The sequence below is a fragment of the Diospyros lotus genome, chromosome 1 (genome assembly GCF_014633365.1).
Source record: "Diospyros lotus cultivar Yz01 chromosome 1, ASM1463336v1, whole genome shotgun sequence".
In the NCBI taxonomy this organism is placed as follows: Eukaryota; Viridiplantae; Streptophyta; class Magnoliopsida; order Ericales; family Ebenaceae; genus Diospyros; species Diospyros lotus.
The window spans coordinates 44,917,528-44,932,028 of NC_068338.1; the positions used below are offsets into that span (position 1 = coordinate 44,917,528).

General features: G+C 38.9%; 1 protein-coding gene across 1 annotated transcript; it reads left to right on the plus strand.

Annotated features, from left to right (window-relative positions):
* On the plus strand, window positions 1-13,867 carry LOC127788809 (PP2A regulatory subunit TAP46). Its single transcript, XM_052317442.1, has 9 exons — window positions 1-238; window positions 362-484; window positions 2,915-3,001; window positions 10,685-10,786; window positions 10,937-11,098; window positions 11,598-11,633; window positions 11,733-11,804; window positions 12,859-13,139; window positions 13,271-13,867. Exons 1-9 carry the CDS (start codon window positions 158-160, stop codon window positions 13,518-13,520), a joined length of 1,194 nt encoding a protein of 397 aa, XP_052173402.1. The 5' UTR covers window positions 1-157; the 3' UTR covers window positions 13,521-13,867.
* The last annotated feature ends 634 nt before the right edge of the window (window positions 13,868-14,501 follow it).

A 14,501-nucleotide genomic window follows, 5' to 3' on the forward strand; every position in this document is an offset into this window, starting at 1 on the left:
TGCCCTGTACATACATACCTTATACATACAATATTTACATTTACATAGGGGCCGACATACGCCTAGAGCTCGTCCACAAACCCTAGCCCATACTTTCCAATTCGATTCTCGTTTCATCTTTCTGATCTCGGCTCCGTCGCCGATTGGTAAAGCGAAGATGGAAGAGATGCCCCTGCCTTCACTCTTCGAGCAGGCTCGGAGGATCCACGTAACGGCGTCCGAATCTGGCGCTGATCAGGTAATCTCCTCGTACATGGTCATGTGAATGCGTGTGTGGTTATATACTATGTCCGAATGAGATGTTGTATTGAATTGTGTGTTGATTGGATGAATTCGAGGGCTTGATTTACGGATTTTGCAGGAAATGGTGAGGAGGGGATGCAAAGCTTTGCGGCAGTGCGATGACATGATAAGCAAATTAGGGTTGTTTTCTGCTAACGAGACGAAAGATGACATCAGCACAACGAATCTCAAATATCTGTTGGTAAATATAGTTTTTGAGACTTCGCAGGACTCAATTCGTTTTCCTTTTTTCTATTAGTAGACTAATAAAATCCATTTTAATGTTGGTGCATTGACTAATTAATGCATTCAGTTGAAGAAATGAAAAAAAAGAAAAGAAAAGCAGCTAATAAAACCCATATTTATCATGGCTCAAAATGTTGAAATTCGTTCTCTTGAGGGTGTCATTGTAACATTTTATGGCATTTTCCCAGCCCATTGTAAGACTCTAAAATTAGTATGATAATTGAATTTGGATGCTACACTCTAGATGCTATGACTGCCAAGGGTTGCCATAGAACCACCAAATTGGGGAATAGAATTCACAGTTTGAGCCCCATGTAAAGGGGTGGCGTCAGGGTCTCCTCCTAACTGAAAATATAGGGAAAAAATGTTAGCATGTCATGGCTTATGCCCACAGAGAAATTAGAATGGTTAGAAAGTTCAAAACATTTTCCATAAATATGGGGATCCACCTGGGTATACATAGAAATGATCGCTGAGCTAGAATTCATGCACCTGACTCTACCTAGTGAGATTAAAGCTGGATATATTGTTGTACTTGTTGTCATTCCATAACTATGGAGATTCCAGTTGGGCATAAATAGAAATGATTGACAAGCCAGAACTCATGCATCGAGGGGTGGATCCAGAGTGGGGCCATGTGCCCCCACAGTGCATCATGGGGTTCAATTTGGAGCTGTGGTTGTGGGCTGACGCAGGATTTGTCACCGCTGGAATGAGTCACAGTGGGGGCACGTCAAGGCCTGATGGTTCTGGTGGTGGTGCATCCTCCATTTCAAAAGAAACGCACTGCTTGCTCCAGTTGTTCAGCCACCACAGGCCTCTCTGATTCACAAAATTATAGCACAGAAAAATCTAAATCCTCGAAAAAACAGTTAGTCGGACAATTGCAAACCTTCAAGTCTCTAGTTGTCCTCCGGTAAGAGGTAGATTCACTGACAGTTAAATCCTCCACTGATATGTGTGTCTATGTGCTTCCAAAACTCTGATAAATATTCCCCACAAATCTTCTGTTGATGAAAAATTTCAGAGTATCATAGAAGTCAGAATTACATACGAGAATTACTATTATGTGCTTCTTCATTCCTGAATTGGTATCTTTAAATGTTTTTAAATGCAGAATTTTATGTATTTAAACTATGATAGTGGTATATATTTAATTTATGTTCAGTTAGTTATTAACCTTCCAAAATCATGGTTGTCATAATTGTGCTTTTTCCATTTCTATTAAATATTAAAATTTGCAAAAGAAGTTTGTAACCTAACTTACAAGAACTTGAGTTTGCCAAAAATTTCTTAATTTATTAGCTGAGCTGACAGGATGGTCTTTCACTTTGTACTTTAAAATCACTAGTTCATAAAGAAGTTATGGGAAATTGCACTTAGACGCCTGTGGTTTGAGCCATTTACAAGAACACTTCATCTGGTTTAAAGATGCTTTTTAAAATCTCTAGGTTTGCCTTTTTTTTTTTTTTTTTCCAATTTACGTATTTCTCTTTCTTTTTTCTTTTGAAAATATTGACTAGATATCTGAACTTTATGTATCTTTTGATTTTTTGTTGTATTTATTTAATATATCATGAAAAGATATTTGTTTTTATGTTAAGTGAGGTTCTATAATTTATAAATTTTGTGAATGATAATTTCATATTATAAATTGTGCCCCCACCACATAAAAGTCCTAGATCTGCCCTTGCACGCACCCCACTCCACCTAGTGAGATTAAGGCTTGACATATTGTTGTTCTCGTATGGAGATTCCACATCCCAGATTATTTGTCAAACTAAATATTTGATTGATTATTGGATATATTATTTTAAAAAAAAGCTTAACAGGATCCAGAGACGGACAATCTTGGATTCTGTGCATTCACATTTAAATTTATGATTTCTTTTTGGGAGTTTTAAAAATGGGCTGGAAGATAATGAATATCATCTATAACCTGTATGTTCAATTGTGTGGTCTTTCTAATTTTAATTGTTTTTTGATGATCGTGATAAATTAGAACGTGTGGTTCAACATCAAGTTCAGATTTGTATATGCCAACATTTCCTCCTTTATATCCTATTTATTTATTTCATTACATTCAGGATGAGAAGGCATAGCTGTCTGAGTGGAGAACATAAGCATGATGAATAAGGCAGGGTCGAATATTTAATTTCATACCTAATTAACAAGAATAAGTTATTGGTTTACTTTGTCTTATCAAATCACTGGTTTAATTTCATACCTAATTAACAAGAATAAGTTAGCTGGTTTGGTTTGGTAATTACATTGTGAAGTTTCTACCCATGAATTGGATCTTGAGCTTTGCACAGTATCTCTTTCTCACAAGGGGTAATCCCAGATCAATCTTTTTGCTCCGAGATTTATAGTTCTTATAATGCAGGTGCCATATTATCTTGCTGAGTTAACAGAAAAAACTGCAGAGGGTGATAGGATCCAAATTGTTAAGGCTTCACAGGCAAAGCTGAAGGTGATTGTTCTGTTCTTAAGTCATAGTTCTTAGTGCCCCCTTTGGCATTGCCGTGAAATTTCTGCTCTTATGATAATCACTTCTCTCAAAAATAGTTTTATGAGAATTACATTTAAGGAAAAACAGATTATTGTTTGGCCTGATCACTTGAGAAATGTTTTTAGTGTTGTTATGTGTGTTTGTCCAATGATTGAAAGTGATGTTTTTAATCAATAAAATTACCAGAAATAGTATTGATCTAAGTGTTTATGTAGTTAATTGTTATTTAATATTGTGAAGTTTGCAATTTTAAATGTTTATTGGGGAATGATCATAGTTGTCAAAGGCGCAAGGCGCATTGAGGTTCCAAGTAGTGCTTGGGGCCTAGGCACTAGGCGCAAGGTGAAGGACGAGCCTTAGGCACATGAAGCACACATTTATTCAAAATGCTTAAAAAGATATTTATACACTATTCCTTTCAATATGTTCTCATAAGGGGGTAGATGTGAACTCATTAAATCATAAATGACAAATAACCAACCCTATAAACAACAACAACAATAACATCTCCAGCCTTTATCTCACTATGCGGGGTTAGCTACATGAATTCTAGACTTCCATGTATTTCTGTCTTGCAAAAATAACCAACCCTATAATAACAACTAACATTCTTGCAGAAAAGCAATTAGTTTCTTCTAACTACATAAGATGTTAGAGTAGAACACATCGATCCCAAGACTTTGCCAATCGGATAACTCATAGAAATAACACTCTACACTTCCAAGAATACAAACGATAGGACGCACAAACAAGAATAAAGAAAACAGTATGAACAACAAGAGATGTATCTTGGTTCGGTCTCAAAATGAGACCTACGTCCAGACTGAAGCTGCTTCCTTCCAATCCACTATCTATCTTGAAACAACCTTTAGGATGATTACAATGAATTCCCGAATCTTACCCAACCCATTTACACTGAAAGTTAATTGGATTCTAGAAATTACAAGACTTATCCCTAGCTGTCATGTAATAACCTACTGTAAGGGGAGTTTGCTGTAATTAACTATAGTTAAGGGGTAAAACAGAGCAATATGGTAGTAGCTAGCTGTGAGGGTTGTACCAAATTAGTTACTACATTAGCAACAAGTACATTCTCATGCATGTGGGCGGTTACAGCTCATGGGGGGATCGGAATCCAGCTATATATAGTGCTGAATTCCCTCCTATGGTTATGTACGAGATATCAGAGAATCTTTTGATTCCCTCTCTCTCTCTCCCCCTTTCTTCCTGCATAATCCCCTTCTCTTTCTTTCTGTTCCCTTAATTCCTATTCTACTATTTGATCGGAAACTGTTGTCCGCTTCGAGAAGCTGACAATCCTGGTATCAGACCAAGCTCTTGGGCGTCAAGCGGTACTCATAAGAAATTATAACCATGGCCGACGGAACGAGGATGAAACAAATGGAGTCTTAGCTACAACAGGTGACGACGGTAATAACAGAGATGCAAAATCGAGTGGGAACGCCCGAAACCTCTATTGGAGCTAGTGTAGATTCCTGGATCGACCAAACAATGGAACAATGGAGGGTGGAGAGTCGCGAGCAAAGTACCTTGTTATGGGAACAGTTGATGGAGCAAATGCAGTTGATTGCGCGAATGTTCACCAATCAACAACCGATAAGGCTCTCTCATGAGTTTTCCCTGAGGGAAAGAACGGAGCCCATTTTTCCTGGAGTGAGAGTAGAATGCGATCGATAGGAATGTCGGAGTTTGAGTTCGATGCGGACACGGAGGGGGAGAATGTAAGAGAAAGGAGACAGGGAGCCCCGATTAATCGACACAACCCGAATTACCCCATGCCGAAGCTCGAGATTCCATTGTTTGAGGGGGAGAATCCGAGGTGGTGGACACGAAGATGTGAGTAAGTCTTCTCCCTATATCAAATTCCAGAACAGCAGAAGATCACTTTAGCTTTTGCTTACTTGAATGATATGGGAGATGCTTGGTATCAGGCATGGCTTGCGATTAAAGAGGGAAGCCCTTGGAGTGTGTTTGTAGAGGACCTCTGTGTGAGGTTCGGAGATAAAAGCATGAGGGATGTAATCGAAGAGTTTAATAAGCTCAAACAAGAAGGAATGGTCCAAGTCTATCAATAGAAATTTGAGGAGCTGAGATCGATGATGATGGTGCACAACCCTCAGTTATCTGAGGAGTACTATGTCTCAAGCTTCATCAGCGGCTTAGGGGATAAGGTGCGATCTATGGTAGAAATGTTACAGCCCCATATGGTGAAGTAGGCCGTGGAAAGTGCACGGTTGCAGGAAATGATCATTGAGGCAATGATGAAAAAACAGAGGAATCAAACGAGGGGGGTGATAACAGGAGGGTGGCAAGTAGTAAATAGGTTGACACCAAGAGAAGGAGGGTCCAATGGTAGAGGCGTCCTGGCCCTACCTTCCACCAATCTTGTTCTAGTCACTGGAGGTTAGCTGATGGAGCAAAGGTTGGTAGTTGGCTTATGCTACAAATGTGGGGATAGGTACTTAATGGGACACAAGTGTAAGAGGCAGAAGGGGAAGACGAGGAAACTGAGGAAGTAGGAGAACTATTAGAAAACGAGGAGGAGGACCAAGGGGAGATCTCTTTACATGCCTTGAAGGGGGTGAACAATAGTAAGGTTATCAAGGTGGAAGGAAGAGTAAACAATCAGCCGATCATGGTTCTCATAGATAGTGGGAGTACTCACAGCTTCTTGGATGAAGCTGTGGCAAGGAGGCTTGGGTGTGAGGTAAGCCTGTCCCATCCCCTATTAGTAACGGTTGTCAACGACAACAAGGTGATGAGTCAGTCGTCTTGTAAGGGTTTTTGCTGGGAGATGAACGGAGAAAAAATTTCAACAGATCTGAGGTTGCTCAAGTTAGGGGGTTGTGATGTAGTGTTGGGGGTGGATTGGATGAAGGGAGTTAGTCCAATCAGCTTCGATTTCAATAAGATGGAGGTGACTTTCGAGAAGGATGGCAACAAAAAGGTCCTAACGAGCAATCTGGAGGTGGGAGTGTGTAATGTCATCTCAGGTAAACGGCTGCGAAGAATGTCCAGGGGTAGATTTCCAAAGGTGGCTCAACTCTTCTCCCTCCATGCAGTGGAAATTTCGATGAAACCCCTAAACAAGGAGGAGAGATATGTGTGGTGGTCAGCAATAAGACATCCAGCCAAAGAAAGGTACAAGAACTAGACTCTCTTAATCTACTTTTGATTGAGTATAAGGACCTCTTTGTTGAACCCCACTTCCTTCCACCCAAAAGAGCTTTTGATCATTCTATTAACCTAAAACCTCAAGTCGAGCCTGTGAACCTAAGATCATACCGATACTCCCCTAAATAGAAATCTGAAATTGAGCTACTTATCAAAGATATGTTAAGCAAATCTATCATCCAGCCCAGCAACAGTCCTTTTGCCTCGCCTATTTTGCTTGTTAAAAAAAAATATGGTTCATGGAGATTTTGTGTTGATTACCGACAACTAAACTCCATAACCATCAAAGACAAGTTTCCCATACCTATAGTAGAAGACTTACTTGATGAACTTAAGCATGCCATTGTTTTTACCAAATTAGATCTTAGGTCGGGTTATCATCAAATTCGGATGAAACCCGAAGATATTCACAAAACGGCCTTCAAGACTCATCAAGGGCATTATGAATTTCTTGTAATGTCTTTCGGTTTGACTAACGACCCGGCTACTTTCCAATCCTTGATGAATTGAATCTTTGAACCCTACCTCTGCAAATCCATTTTGGTGTTTTTTGATGATATTCTAATCTACGGCCCTTCCTTTGATCAGCACATCTACCATCTAAAAGTCACCTTTGAGGTCCTTAGGTTCAATCAATTGTATATTAAAGAGTCAAAATGTGCCTTTGCTCAAGAACAAGTGGAATACTTAGGCCACATCATATCTAAAAGAAGAGTGAGCACGGATCCTAGCAAAGTGGCAGCCATGTTAGGCTGGCCACAACCTACCAATGTAAGGGGGCTTAGGGGATTTCTGGGGCTAACTGGCTATTACCGTCGGTTTGTCTAAAACTATGGAATCATCAGGTGACCCCTGACTGAATTATTGAAGAATGATGGGTTCCATCGAAGTCAAGAGGCAGAAAGAGCATTTGTAGACCTTAAGCAAGCTGTCAGCAATGTTCCCACGTTAGGTTTGTCAGGATTTTAGCAAACCCTTCATACTTGAAACGAATGCATGTGCTAGTGGAATTGGGGCTGTGTTGGTTTAAGAGGGCAAACCCCTAGCTTTCTTGAGCCAAGCCTTGGCACCTAAGTACCTAGGATTAAGTATATATGAGAAGGAGTTGCTGGTTGTATTGATGGCAGTGGATAAATGGCGCCACTATTTGGAAGGAGGCACATTTATGATCAAAACAGACCATGAAAGTCTGAAATTTTTATTGCAACAACGGCTGAACACTCATTTACAACAAAAGGGAATGACAAAACTAATGGGACTGACTATTCCATTCAATATAGAAAAGGGAAGGAAAACAAGGCAGCAGATGCCTTGTCGCAGTGTTTTGAAAAGGGTCAAACGGCTGCTTTAACTGTGGTGGTCCCAGATTGGTGCCAAGAAGTTAATGCAAGCTATGAAGCAGATGGGACAGCTAAAGAATTGCTGCAGCAGTTAGTGGTCAACCCAACTGCTAAACCAGGGTATACCTTGGTAAATGGCATCATCAGGTATCAGGGAAGGATGGTTTTGGGAAATGACAGAAGACTCAAACACAAGGTGATTGACGCTTTGCACAATTCACCTATGGGCACAATTCACCTATGGGAGGACATTCGGGCATTGTCAATACTTATCATAAGGTGAGACAACTCTTTCAATAGCCAGGATTAAAGAAGGATGTTATGGAATTTGTAATGGGGTGTGACACTTGCAAGAGGTGCAAAACAGAAAATGTGGCCTATCCGGGACTATTGTAGCCATTGAACGTTCTAGGGGGGCCTTGGGAGAGCATCTCCATGGACTTCATTGAAAGACTTCCAAGGTCAAAAGGTAAGGATTGTATTATGGTAATAGTAGATAGATTCACCAAGTACAACCACTTTGTGGGGCTGTCTCATCCATATACTGCCAGAGAAATTGCTAAAATCTTCATGGATCAGATAGTAGCATTGCATGGAATGCCCAAGGCTATAGTATCAGACAGGGATAAGATTTTCACTAGCCTGCTTTGGAAGGAGCCAATGCGACTATTGGGAGTCAAGTTGAACATGTCAACCGCCTATCACCCAGAATCGGATGGGCAAACGGAAAAGGTAAACCAAAGCGTAGAAATGTACTTGAGATGTATATGCTTCCTGCAACCAAAATCATGGCACAAGTGGCTGGCCACTACTCAATGGTGGTAGAATTCTTGCCACCATAGTGCCATCAAAAGGTCTCCTTTTGAAGCACTTTATGGTTACAAACCACCACTACTTCTGGCGGTTGGAGAGACATCCTCAGTGGCGACCCAAGATATCTACCTCCAGCAAAGGCAGCAGGCTCTACAAGTGATCAAGATCGAGCTGGCCAATTCCAAGAACCGAATGAAACAATTCGCGGATGGAAAGAGAAGTGACAGGCCCTTCCAAGAAGGGGAAAGTGTCTACTTGAAATTACACCCAAGGCATCTGAAATCCCTATCTCTAGGACCTCTCTCAAAGTTGCAACCCAAATGCTATGGTCCATTCCTCATAACTGCTAGGGTGGGTAGTGTGGCTTACAAACCACAGCTTCCAGAGAATTCTAACATTCATCCAGTATTTTATGTTTCGCTTCTCAAGAAATCAGTGTCCAAACAAGAAGTCAGACCCACCCTGCCTAATTCTATACAAAGTGAGGTGTAGCCTAAAGAACCCCGGGCCATTCTGGATAAAAGAGTGATCTACAAGCATGGAGTCCCCCATTCCTCAAGTATTAGTCAACTGGTTGGGTCTACACTCGGATAATAATACTTGGGAATACCTCCCAAATCTACTAATCAGTTTCCACAAGCGGCAAGCCTCCTTAGTATTTCTTGAGGACAAGAAAATTTTGATGAGGGGGGTATTGTCATGTAATAACCTGCTGTAAGGGGAGTTTGTTGTAATTAACTATAGTTAAGGGGTAAAACAGAGCTATGGTAGTAGCTAGCTATGAGGGTTGTACTAAATTAGTTGCTGCATTAGCAACAGGTACATTCTCATGCATGTGAGCGGTTACAACTCACAGGAGGATAAAAATCCAGCTATATATAGTGTTGAATTCCCTCCTACGGTTTTGTACGAGATAACAGAGAATCTTTTGTTTCTTCTCTCTCTCTCTTCCCTTTCTTTCTGCATAATTCCCTTCTCTTTCTTTCTGTTCCCTTCATTCCTATTCTATTGTTTGATTAGAAACTGTTGTCTGCTTCGGGAAGCTGACACCAGCCTTGCTCTCTCAACCTCTCAATCAATCCCAAGCCACAAGATAGAAACAAAGAAACTTTCTCGGAATGAAGCACACACGCTGCCTTGCCTCACGATCCCTATTTATAGACTATAGGGTTATGAGTTGCAATAACTAACCAACTACCCGACTGATCGGAACTAACTAAATCGGTCAGCTGCCCTTCTAGAAACATACCTTCTAGAAGAATACTTATTCTAACCATAGAACAGAAAAGGGAACATACAAATGCCAGCATACATGAACTAACTGCTTACACATATAATCCTAATCTAGTACAAAAGTCATAACATAAGAGATTAGAGGAAAGAAAAAATTATAGTAGAACACATTGCAAAATTATAGGAAAACAATTAGTTTCTTCTATTTTTTTTGCAATTAGAAGAAAGAAAAAACATACAGCATATCACAGAAAAAAATAGTGACAGAAAAATAATTAGGTTCTTTTAAATTGCAAAAGAAATTAGCAGAGAGAAAAAAAATCAGTAGAGCATACAATGAAAATAATTGTTTCTTAACAATTAGTTTATTCTAAATTGCAACAGAAATTAGAAAAAAGAAAAAAAAAAATTGAAGTAGAGCACACAACAACAAACAATTACAACAAAGAACTAGTTTATTCTAAATCCAGTAAATTGCAAAAGAAATTAGAAGGAAGAAAGGAAAATGAAGCAGAACATAGGCATTAGTAGTTCTCCAACAAGTGAACATCAGTGCCAAAGGATCCTAGTGGTGAGCGGGAGATCCAGCAGACCTTTGACTTACACTGCTTGGTTTGTCTCTCACCAATATACAAGAATATGCAATCAAATCAATATAAGGCATGCATGCCTTATGCACCTTGCACCTTGCACCTTGTAATAGGCGCGCCTTGTGTGCCTAGGCAGTGCCTCAAGCATGGCTGTGTGCCACAGTGGTGATGAGGCACGCAGAGCTGCACCTCTGCGTTTTGTGCTGAGGGCAACTCTGACAACTATGGGGTTGATTTTGCTTAAAAATAATCTTATTTTTTTATACCTCTCCTTTACGGCAGAAGTTCTAAATTTATGCTTTTACTTTACAGCAGAAAATAGTTTTCGTAATTTTTGCCAAACACTGTAAAAAAATGCTCATAAGCACTTTTGTCCCATAAAACACCTTTTTGCCTTCCCACTGCACAGCCAAATAGAATACCACCAACAGTAAAAAGCTATTGAAATTCTGTCAACCTGTCTGCGTCTGTAGGAATTCACTTCATTTTGCGAGGCAATGGACCTTGTGCCTGAAGAGGAGCTAGAATCTGCACAAACTGGTCCAAATTCTTTTGCAGACCGGAGGGCTAAGAAGGTTTAAGTGCTGAACCTCAGTTTTATTACTCCAAATTCTACATGAGTGATGATTATCGTTTTGATTATCTTAGCAACTAGTGACTTGAGGTTCCATGGGTTTGGAAACTTGCATTTACTTAAGTGCTGATTCTTCTTTGTGATGCCTCAGATTGCTCGCTTCAAGCGGCAAAGAGATGCAGAGTCAAAGCTGCTGGAGATAAAGGAGCGGAAGGAGCGACGTGGGCGTTCAACTAAAGCATCTGCTTTATCTACACCTGTGGAGACTGGGGAGGAAGATGTGTCAGATGATGATGGAGAAGAAGAGAGGGAGGTCAGTGGTTATCTCTGTTAATTATGTTTATGTGTCGAGAAAAGATTTAACTTAAACCCAAATATATACTTTAATTATTGGTTGTTTCTTATCTTCTTTGAGAATAAATTGATTCACAAATTGACAATATCATTTAGATTGTGTAATTACAAAAACCTACCTAAGGTTTTCTATCATTAACTTTCCTGTGTAAGTTGCTGTTCGTTAAACTATGTACTGACAGTTTGCATATTCATTTCTTAGCTGGAGTACCAAAGACCCATATAGTAAATGTGGTCATTATGCATTGCTCTTTCATCTAGTAAATGTGGTCATGGTAGGATTCAAATTTTGAACCATGAACGATGAACTGGTTTCAGTTGATTAATTACTTCATTTATTTTATCCATAGTAAAGTCCTTTATTGTGTCTAAAGTGTGTTGAACATATTTGGTTGTCTTGTTCACTTTTGCTTTCCCTGAAATCACTATATTGCTTTTTCTTTTTTCCTTTTTGGCAGGCATGGCTCACTACAATCTCTCTAGCTATTTGTAAGGTTGGTTTTATAACTTTTTTGTGCTTTATACACGAAATTTTCCATATTGACTATTTTTAGAAGTTCACTACAACCGTTTTCCATGAAATCATGTTATAGGCTTTTGATCTTCTGGAGATGTTAAAGAAAGAAGAAGAGATGCTTTCAGCTATTAAGGAAACGCAACTACAGGTATACTTGCATTTAAGTTGAGGCAGCACAAATTATGTTTATGCACTCTTGTTTTTCCCGATAAATAAACTTTTGTAGAAGTATTTGATGCTGCTTTGAAGAACATACAATTTTCCATGTGGATTTACCACAATGGAGTCAGTGTTCATTTCAAAACACATGCACTGAAACAAAGTATAAAAATTATTCTAGGTTGAAAATACATATCCTTTTTGTGCAAGAATGAAAATGAAAAATTATTGATATCTCAGGTTTTGAGTAGAGGACTACACTAGCAAGTTAGGTCTGTATTTTTGTTATACCTCCCATTCCCTGGTGTTAACTGGATTCTCCATTATGATTTCCTCTATTTAAACAACATATTTTTATTTGAGTGTAAATGTGGCTTCTCTGTTTCAATTATGTCATAACCAGCAATGTTGACACCTATCATGAAGTAGGGAACATTCATGGCCTCAATTTTTGTTGCACTGGGCGGGATAAAAATTTAGATGGTCCAAATTCTGAATGAATTATATTTAAACTTGTTCATACTTCGTAGCATAATAGATGTGTCCGAGTGTCCGAGAATATAATTTTGTCATCGGTACGTTGTTTGTGAATGATGAGGTTCCTTGTCTATTTTGAGCTATTGTCAATGAACAAGAGTCGGTTGTCACCAACTAAACATTACTTTTAGGTTTTTTTAGTGAATACAAATAGAAGCCTAGCAGTTCTGGCTTAAGCAAAGATGCCACGAGAATAGGGTTGGAAAAGGTTAGACAGTATAATCTAAAAGATTACAAAACCAATTTAACATATTGCAACATGGTTTTGCTTCTGGGGATTCCTTTTGATATTGTTGTTACATTTATTTGTTTCTTGTTTATTGTTGCTCCATCTTTTTTTCTCCACTGTTATTTTTCTGATTTTCTTCTTGGACAGCTTAACAGTCTCTTTCTATGTAATCACGTATACTTGGTTGAACTTTACTGTCAATTCTTTGCCTTATCCATGGGGATCGCTATTCTGTGTTCATCTTTTTAGTGATCTCAGTAACTTGTGATTCTTCCAGGGAGGGGAAAAAGAGATCGCGCAGGCTATTCTTGATGAGCGCACCAAGAGAGCAGAAGCTTGGCATCGAGATGCAGCGGCTCGAGCTCCACATGCTAGACCGGCACAACCGATTACTTGCGCTGCTTTTGCTCAAGATGTTTTAGAAGGAAGAGCTGACATTTCACAAGCACATAACCATAAACACCAGCCTATAATTTTCGGACCTGCAAGTCTTGTGAGTGGAAACCTATCAACTGAGAGGGAAAGGATGGCGGCCCAAGTTTTCCAACCTGGTTACAGGTTTGTTTCCATGCTGTTCAAACTAACAGTTCAGAAGGGTGTAAAGGGAATCCAACAAAAGAATAATATTGTCGTGATCACTTATTTCTCCCTGTTTTTTTTTTTTTTTTTTGTTTATTTGGAATAAATAGATTGCCAACCATGAGCATTGAGGAAGCCGGCTTAAGGGAGATGGAGATGATGAACAAATTCCAGGAGAGAAATGCCAAGCTTATGCAAGAAGCCAATTCATCATGGTACAAGGATGGCCCAAAGTTGAGGCCCAGTGAGGAAGAAGATGAAGACGATGATGCAGCCCAAGAAAAGGCAAGGGCGTGGGACGACTGGAAGGACGATAATCCTCGGGGCGCAGGTAACAAGAAGCTTACCCCCTGTGGGTAAACTCTAGCAGGTGTGTGTGTGTTTTTTTTTTCGTTTGTCCTGCAAATAATCTTTTATAATCGAAACCAGGAGGTACCGTACTGTCTCATCCACCAAGAATTTTCTTCTCCAGCCCATGGATATTTTTGTCAGCATGCTAGTGCTATCCCAATTAATACAATATTTAATTTTCATGTATAGTCTTAGGGGGGGAACAGTTAATGTCGATGGGAGCTGGCATGAATGAGAGTTGCTGCTTGGATGTTGTTTTGTATCTACAACTAGGGGTATCCGTGAGTTATAAATTATTGGTGTTTTGTTACTTAACGATTTTGTAATAAAATAGAGACTATTAGCTAGTAATTTTATCTGAGCTTTTAGCAATTTGTATTGAATAAGACATGTAACCATGAACGGCTCTGATTGTCCCCCCCCTATTCAGAATGTTGTTTAATTCGCTTTGCTCATCCTTTAGTTGGTGAAGGGAAGAGATGCGGAGTCTCAGATTCTTTTGGGGGGTTTTCTCGAGAAGAGATGGGAAACATGCTCAATATCATTTGATTGAATAGTTGATCCAGTCTTTTCTAGTTTGAAGAAACCCTCCACTTCAATTGGTATTTTTTCACGAAAAGCAGACATGAGATAACAATAATATATTAAAACTTTTATCTCAATCGGAGCTTGACCATAGCTTTTTGTTTATAATTTTATATATTTTGTATGGCTCTATTAACTTATATTATTTCTTAAAAGCTTATTTCTTAAAAGTTTGTAACATCTCAACTTTTTAGTAGGAATTAATCTTAGAGTGTGTTTGATTACATATATTTTTATGAAAAATATGTAATTATTATATATTTTTTATAAAAAATAATCAAATATTCTTAATTTTTTCATGAAAAAATATATATGGTATAATCATTTAAAGTTTTTTTTTATAGAATTTATTTTATAAATGGGTGAGATGATTTTTGTTTTCTAGGTAATATTACCTAGAATTAA

Bases quoted from the DNA above. Each gene is read 5' to 3' on its own strand.
- LOC127788809 (XM_052317442.1), top strand. From the start codon at position 158: ATGGAAGAGATGCCCCTGCCTTCACTCTTCGAGCAGGCTCGGAGGATC. The intron at 485-2,914 runs GTAAATATAGTT...CTTATAATGCAG, and splicing joins CGAATCTCAAATATCTGTTG to GTGCCATATTATCTTGCTGA. The intron at 11,634-11,732 runs GTTGGTTTTATA...ATCATGTTATAG, and splicing joins TCTCTCTAGCTATTTGTAAG to GCTTTTGATCTTCTGGAGAT.